Below are 8,316 nucleotides of genomic sequence, written 5' to 3'. Positions count from 1 at the left end.
TAAGGACATCCAAGGACACAGGGATGGGGGTTGCAGAAAGGGAGAAAGACAAGGAAGGAGAGGCAGGGAAAAACCACCCCCCCCCGATTCTGCAGGGTCCCCATTGGCAGGACACTGGCATGGGGTTGGGGTGCAAGAGTCTAAATGATCTATTCCCGAGAATTTTGCGTCAGGACCCCACTCCAGGGCAAGGGCTATCTTCTCTGTACCCTCTCTGGACACTCATACCTCCAGAGTTATGTAAGTGGCACCACTCTGAATCCAGAGGATAATCATATCAGAAGAGCCCCAGTCTGTCCCTCCCCCATGGCACGGTGCCTGGCACAGGTAGGGGCACATATAAACCCATACTTCCTGCGTGTCCATCTGTAGGAGAGATGCTCCAGACCCCAGGAGCCATGACCTGTGCCCTTCTCTTCAGGCTTCTCCTACTTACGGCCTTGGTAGTCCCCTCCCCAGGCAAAGGCCTCGGTCCCACATCTCGCCTGCGTTATTCCAGGTTCCTAGATCCGTCCAACGTCATTTTCCTGCGCTGGGACTTTGACCTTGAGGCTGAGATCATCACTTTTGAGCTGCAGGTCCGGACAGCTGGCTGGGTGGGCTTGGGTGTCACAAATCGTAACACCAGAACGGGGAGCGATCTGGTTGTTGGAGGAGTCCTGCCCGACGGCAACGTCTATTTCTCGGTAAGTCTGAGGGTGGCCCCCTTCCATGGATGAAGGTCCCTTGCTGAGTTGAGGATGGCTCTGAGTCCAGGAAGGATCCACATTTTCCAAACATATCCAGGCCCATGCCCAGAACACCAGCTGACTGCTGACCTCTCCCTACAGAAATGGTCCTTTGGAGAGTTTCCAAACTAGGCCTTCCAGGCTCCATGGTCCTAAGGTGCTAAGAAATGGAATCACCGGACTGAGGGAGTCCTGAACCACTAAATGCAAGGCAATGGGGGAGAGTCCATGTTATTGATGACCCAGTCTCCAGCCCTAATTCCCATTAGGCTCAGTCAGGTGGGCCGCAGCATAAAATGGTCTAATAACCACAGAAGCAGCTACAATAATAATAGCTTAAAATTGTCACATACTTTTGATCAACCAAGCGTTGCTCCCAAATCTCTGCATGTTAAACCTAGCAACCTCACTACGAGGTGGATGATTATTACCCCATTCTACGGATGAAGAAGCAGCTTGCCCATCTCCCAATCTCACCCATCGGATCTGCATTTATAGGGGGAAGTATCAATGTCATGAGCCACAACAGAGGACAAATAGCATAGAGAGTTCAGAGGGTGAGTGAACTTTCAAGGCTGGAGATGCAGGAACGCTAGGATTTATGGACTTGAAATCTGGAACAGGAGCAGTGAAGCAAGGTCAAGGGGTGAAACCCTATCAGACACTCTCCACCTCTCTGCCGCAGGGATCCACCCTGACATCATGCTCTGTCCCAGGAGCAAAGTACAAAATAAAGAAGACCTGGGTCCTGCTAACTTAGTAGCTTGGGTTGCTAAAGGGAACAGCTGCTCTGAAGTCATGACCACAGGGGTTTCCTGTTCTTTCTCTTTGATCTTCACTGGACCCCAGGATCAGCACCTGGTAGATGAAGACACCCTGGAGGAGGACGGGAGCCAGGATGCTGAGCTGCAGGGGCTGACGGAGGATGCTGTCTACACCACCATGCGCTTCTCCAGGCCCTTCCGCTCCTGTGACCCTCACGACCAAGACATTACGGTAAAACAGTAAGGGGAGAAAGCACCCAATCCTAAGCAGCTTTTCCTTCTGGGGAGGTTCAGTCACCACCAATCTGGTATATGCATGTGTCTCAGGCAGCAGTCACAGTTCCCAGGGGTCCTGTCCCTCTCTGCCTTTCCATTGTGCTCCCTTCCAAATCCACAAGCCCACTGATTAAGCACCCACCTCAACCTCCCCTGGGTTCCCCTCTCCAAGAACCTTGCCTCATTTCCCTGAACGTTAGGGTGTCATTTCCCAGATGTGGACACAGGCATCGAGAAGGGATGTCCTTGCTCAAAGTTTCCAGCAAGTTGGCCTCTGGGGTAGAACTAGAACCCAACTAGTTCTGACCTCCAGTTGGAAGCTCTTTCTGTTCCACTGTGTAGATGTGAGCAAGTGGCTTGTGTCAGTTCTTGGGTGTGGATATGTGCAAAGTGCTGCTCATGGGCAGCACCTCAATGCCGCTGACATCCCTAGAGTGACACCATGAGGGTGCTGGCCACTTATGGCCTGGATGACACTCTGAAGCTGGACCGGGACCGTACTTTTGTCAAGTCAATCTTCCTGCTACAAATAGTCCACCCTGATGACCTTGACATTCCTGAAGATACCATCATCCATGACCTGGAGATCACTGATGTAAGAGGCCCCCACCCCACCCAGCCACCTCAAAGCCTCCTTCCCATGTTCCCACTCAATCCAGACCCTACTCTGGCACCCAATACCCAGTATGTTCCTTGAATCGAGGTAAATGTGACTTCCCCCAGCCCCCTGAGTATGCCAAGTGGGCCTGTCCCTTCCCCGGCTTCTCGGAGAGCTCATTTCCAACCCAGCTCAGTCTGTGTGTCCTTCTCCAGTTCCTCATTCCAGAGGATGACACCACGTATGCCTGCACCTTCCTCCCTCTCCCCATCGTTAGCAAGAAGCATCACATCTTCAAGGTATGGGGAACCAGACATGGACAAGGTAGTGAGCACAGCCAACTGAGAAGGGATGGTGTTCAGGAAATTTTGAGAGGAAGCTGGAGAGAAGTAGCCAGGAGAATATGGAGGCCAAGTCAGATTTGGTGGGGGAGGGGGGGCTCATGCTTTCCTGAGCCCAGAACTGTAGCTCCCAACACTTTTCTAACCAAGCCCCACAATGCGGCAGAGATTTCGATGGAGGTCATCAATTAGTGTTTCCAAAGAGCAAAGTCTTGAGCCCTACCTTGGACCCAGAATCGTACTCATGGCCTAGGAGGAAGTTCAGGCTTGGAGGACAGGGCCAAAGGCTGTCAGGTCAGTGAATTTTGGCTAGAGGGAACTCCAACTTGATCGCCTGATTTCACAGTTGAGGGATTTCAAATTTGGATCTTACAATAACTAGCAAATGTGTGGGAGTCATTTTTTTTTCTTTAGAGCAGGATCCAATGAGGCCTGTGCTCAGATACAGTGAACTGGTGAGGTTATTAAGGGAAATTCAGAAGTCTGGGGGATTGTCTCAGCTAGATTCGGTATGTCACACACTCAGGGAAGGAGTTTAAAAGGGTAGGGGCTGAGAGAGAAGTCAGACAGAACTGGGGGTAAGTGATGGTTTGGGGAAGAAAAACAGAACAAATGGAGAAGGAAGAGAAACAGAAATGGGGAATGGGTGTAGTTTTATTTGGGGCAAAGGAGTGGGGGGATAGGACTTGACATAGATCTTGACCATGCTCTGCCCTCCTTCTCTCACCCAGTTTGAGCCCAAGATGGTGGAGCATGATGAGACAATGGTGCATCACATCCTGGTGTATGCCTGTGGCAATGCCAGCGTTCTACCCACCGGCATCAGTGACTGCTATGGAGCTGACCCTGCCTTCTCCCTCTGCTCACAGGTCATCGTAGGCTGGGCTGTCGGGGGCACAGTGAGTCCTGAGATGAGGGAAATAGGTGGCTAAGGGGGTGCATGGTGTCAGGAGACTGGGATTGCTGGACTGATGGAGAACCAGGAGGCAGGGGAGGTCTGGGATGAGGGCCAGAAAACATAGGCAGGTCCTGGCCCCTGCACCTAGCACCTGGCCCTCCTTGCTGCCAAACCTTCCTCCATCCAACAGAGTTACCAGTTTCCAGATGATGTGGGTGTCTCTCTTGGGACCCCCTTGGACCCCCAGTGGATCCGACTGGAGATTCACTACAGCAATTTTCACAACCTTCCTGGTGAGCATCTAGAACATTTTTGGAGGAAGAGCTGGTGCGGCTGGCTGATGCTTTTAGGTGTTGGGAAGGTGCTGTGGGAAGCACACAGGCTCGTCTTGGTCACAGCCCTGTCTCAGCTTTCCTGGGTCTCTCGCTCCCACATTGTGATCAGCTCTCTTGCCTTCTGTCACTGTTCCATTCTGCACCAGGTGTGTATGACTCCTCGGGGATCCGATTATACTACACCGCACAGCTGCGCAAATACGACATGGGAGTCCTCCAGCTGGGCTTCTTCACTTTCCCCATCCACTTCATACCCCCGGGCGCAGAGTCCTTCCTGTCCTATGGGCTGTGCAAGACGGAGAAGTTTGAGGAGGTGAGGCTGGGGGCGGGGGGCACATCCTTCCTGAAGTTTCTTGTTTCCCATCACAGATCTGGGCTGGTCCATAAGCACACACAGCCTGAGCCTGGGACTTGGCGAATGGCCAACAGCCTAGCCTGGTGCTCGGGAAAACTGCTAACCTGGATCGTGCAAGGGAAGGAAGGAGTTGGGCTTTGGGAGTTGGAGGGTGGGGCAGGAGGAGGGTCTGGGAGGGCTCAGTAAGAATGAAAGAGGCTTGTGTCGGTCATAAGAGGAAGCTATTCCATATTAAGGGGGCAAATCAAGGAGCAGGGCAAGACGAGAGTTCCTAACAAACCAGATGGGTCTCCTCCCTATCACAGATGAATGGGGCCCCAGTGCCTGACATACAGGTGTACGGCTACCTGCTCCACACCCACCTGGCTGGCCGCGCTCTGCAGGCTGTGCAATACAGGTAAGGGAAGGCGTGGACTTGAAGCTTTCCCATCGGCATGTGGGAACAAATCTGAGGATAGTTATTTATTCTGCAGCATAGGGTTATGCTTGGTTGGGAGTAAGGAAGAACTAGAACTATCCCTAGAGTAGAGGTGACCAGAATAAGACTGTGGAAGGAGGAGCTTTTTTTGTTTTATGGGCAACCTGTGCCCCCAGCATGAGCTCATACACTGCTTCGTTCCCTCTAGAAATGGGACACAGCTCCAAACAATCTGCAAAGATGATTCCTATGACTTCAATCTGCAGGAGACTCGGGATTTACCAAATCGAGTGGAGATCAAACCGGTGGGAGCCTGCTGGGAGGCAGGACTGGAGTCGGGGTGGGGAGGCAGGATGGGAGCTCATCACTGTTAGCCAAGGGAGCTCTAAGGCTGTCACCAGTCCTTCCGTGTCTTACTGTCAGCCTTCGTGTTTCACTCTCAATAGGGAGACGAGCTGCTGGTAGAGTGTCACTACCAGACGCTGGACCGGGACTCCTTGACTTTTGTAAGTACCTCCCTTCCCGTCACAGTCAAGGACGAAGCCTCAGAATAGAGCCCATCCCTGGCTTTGGCTATCGAGTGACTCTGATTATTCCAGATGAAGCCCTTTTCTTCCTCCAATGGTGTTACCCATTCACATGGGGATTTCATATTCTCACACCCCGGTGGTTGTAAGATGGGTGCAAGGATCCCCTACTTTCTCTGTTGATGACCCACTAAGACCCCGGACAGACAGCATGTCAGAGTGACACAGAGCATGGACTTTTGGTCTCCTTGCCTGTTTTTTTTTTTTTTTAAGATTTTATTTATTTATTCATGAGAGAGGCAGAGACACAGGCTGAGGGAGAAGCAGGTTCCTTGCAGTGAGCCTGATGTGGAACCCGATTCCAGGACTCCGGGATCACGACCCCAGCCAAAGGCAGGCACTCAACCACTGAGCCACCCTGGAGTCCCTTCTTGCCTGGCTTTGAATGTCAACATAATCATTGGTAGCTTTCTAACCTTAGACAAGTTATTCAATCTCTTTATGCCTCAGTTTTCTAATTCATACAAGAACTAATAACAGTATCTCATAAGATTGTTGTGAGAGTTGATTAACCTACGTAAAGCATCTAGATCATTGCCTGACTTGTAGTGAATTCTCAATTAGAGTTAACCACTGTTGTGATGGTCTACAAGGAACACCACCCCTTTGGAGTGCCAGGAGTGGTTCAGTGCTCATAGGATTCCAAAGGGGTTGCATGCTGTCGAGGAAGAAACTACAGCCATATATGCTATTATCGTGTGAGGTAGAAAGTGATACATACCGTAAGAGACAAATGGGGATAATGCAGGAGGGGAGTCACAGGGGAAAAACCATAAGGTCCCACTGCGGTGAACTGAACATGTGACATATTTGAGTAGGTCATGCTTTAGGACATGTGGAGATGGGGAATCCTGGAGAAACTCAAAAGGGAGTGGCTTTTTCAGGAAACTCAATATCTTCTCTCATCTCCTCAACCATTTTATCTTCTCAAACCAGAGCAAAGGCCGTGGCAATGTAGGGGACAGGACAGATATATGGGATATTGCTTAGGAAATAATATCAATGATTATCTACCAATTGGAGGGAGAGGAAGGGAGAGGAAAGAGTGGGTAAGAAGTGGAAGTAACCATCAGGCAGCTGGTTGTAGGTTCAGGGAAAAGGAAAATGGCATCATTGGCACAACGACCACCTGCCCTATTTTCTGCCTGCCTTCTTCCCAACTCTCTGCTTGCCTTAGTAACTTTGTGTTCCATCTCTTTCTCCCTCTTCTTCCCCAGGGGGGTCCCAGCACCATTAATGAGATGTGCCTCATCTTCCTCTTCTACTATCCCCGAAACAACATCTCCAGCTGCATGGGGTACCCTGACATCATCCATGTGGCCCATGAGCTGGGGGAGGAGGTATCAGAGTGAGTCATCCTGGAAGATGAGACCTTCAAGTGTGTGTGGGAGGGGTCTTGGGGAAGATCGGGGAAGGAAGAAAAGGAAGACCACCTACTCCCCCCTACACTAGTGAGTCAGGATTCGTTGGTGGGCTGCCTTGTTGGCGCCAACCATCCTAACCCTGGCTTCTGTCGATGTCTGACTCTCAAAGCCCTGACATAAGACAAAATAGCATCCCTCCCATACCACTAAGGTCATTCAGAAAAGCAGATAAGAACAGATCTCTAAAAGTTAGATCACTTATGTATAGATTCCTCGTCTGCCTTTTTCTCATGTGCTCTCTGACTCAGTCAAAACTGTTTACTTTCAAGTAATAACCCTTAATTATTTAGAGGTGAAGGTTGTCTCTGAGATTCGATGAAAGCCCTGAAACTCCTTTCCAAGGAAAAGGCACTTTTGTGCAGACACACCCATTTCACACACAATTTCAGGGCCTTTACAAGTTCCCTGAAGTCATTCCATCCAGGACTTTATGACCTCCAGGTTAAGAACTACGTCTTTAAAGAGTCAGGACTTGCTCTTTTTCACTTTAGAAAAATTCTCATCTTTGAGTTTTGCTATTTCTCTTTCTGCCAGAATCATGGTTGTCTTCTTGAGTTGTGAGGCATTCCTTTTGGCTCTTGTTGACACGGAAATATTGTTAACAAACATGAGGGCATTTTGTCAAAGATTTGAGTGGATCCTAGCCTATCATGTGTTCCCCTGCCCACGGCAGCTCCATGGAGGGCATGATGGCCATGAACAATGTTGAGTGGACTCCAGAGAACATTAAGAAGGCTGAGAAAGCCTGCAAGGACGCCCAGCAGATGGTGATAATAAAGACCATCGATGTGAGTGTCCCAGGAGCCAGCACCCTCTCAGGGCTGGGGATGGAGGGGTTTGGGATGGTGTAGGGCCAGGCCAGGAAAAGAAAGGAGGAGGCTGATGAACTACAAAGGTGGGAATACTGGGTCAGGGAAGGAGTGGCTGGGGAGTAGAAAGATCGACTGATGCTGTTCTGGAGTGGGGTGGCTGGAGTCTCCCAGCTAGTTTGTGAGGCTGCAGGGACTGGGGATCACCAAGTAGGTGTGGAAGAAAGGAAATGAGTGGGGGAGGCTTCTGCCTTTACCCATTTTCTCCCATTTCCCTTGTCCTGCAGGAGGTGGTGGAAAATACGACAGGCTGGATTCCAGAAATCATCCCTACTACTCGGGGACCCTGCTTGGAGTCCTCTGGAGGCAAAGCGGAACCCCAGGACAAAACCCCTGCAGGTTTCAGGGCTGCACCAGTGGGCCTCTCAAGCTCCAGCACTGCTACCCTGAGGTGCCTCCCTCTGGCTGCCCTCTTGTTTGGGCAGGGGGCTCTTTCTTGGCTTCTTGCCACCCTGAAGGTTGGAGTCTGATACTGTATCCTCATGTCAAATACTCAGGTTCCACTCTGCTCAGCCTTCCCCTTAATATCAAATACAGAAACTCCCCTCTGCTTGGGCTCACCAAAGACCCTGACTGTCCCCCTTCCCACAATCAGGCCACAGCATTGTAGGCCTGGGTGATTGCACTTGTTCCATAAAGGCTCTTCCTTCCATGCTCAGGGATGCAATTCATCTTTTGAAGCTTTAGAAACAATAATGAGACCACATGTTTTCTGACAAAATC

The 8,316-nt window shown here is 50.6% G+C and overlaps 1 protein-coding gene across 1 annotated transcript; it reads left to right on the top strand.

The window, feature by feature from the left end:
• Nucleotides 1-398: 398 nt before the first annotated feature.
• LOC121488739 (putative DBH-like monooxygenase protein 2) lies at nt 399-8,063 on the top strand. The gene is made up of 13 exons (XM_041751064.1): nt 399-686; nt 1,578-1,724; nt 2,202-2,363; nt 2,582-2,665; nt 3,439-3,606; nt 3,796-3,898; nt 4,087-4,253; nt 4,601-4,692; nt 4,922-5,018; nt 5,160-5,219; nt 6,518-6,648; nt 7,398-7,512; nt 7,821-8,063. The coding sequence occupies exons 1-13, from the start codon at nt 399-401 to the stop codon at nt 8,061-8,063; spliced, it is 1,857 nt and encodes a 618-aa protein (XP_041606998.1).
• The last annotated feature ends 253 nt before the right edge of the window (nt 8,064-8,316 follow it).

This window comes from Vulpes lagopus, chromosome 4, assembly GCF_018345385.1.
Source record: "Vulpes lagopus strain Blue_001 chromosome 4, ASM1834538v1, whole genome shotgun sequence".
In the NCBI taxonomy this organism is placed as follows: domain Eukaryota; kingdom Metazoa; phylum Chordata; class Mammalia; order Carnivora; family Canidae; genus Vulpes; species Vulpes lagopus.
The sequence above is the reverse complement of the archived record's forward strand: the minus strand, read 5'-3'. Positions and strand labels throughout refer to the sequence as shown.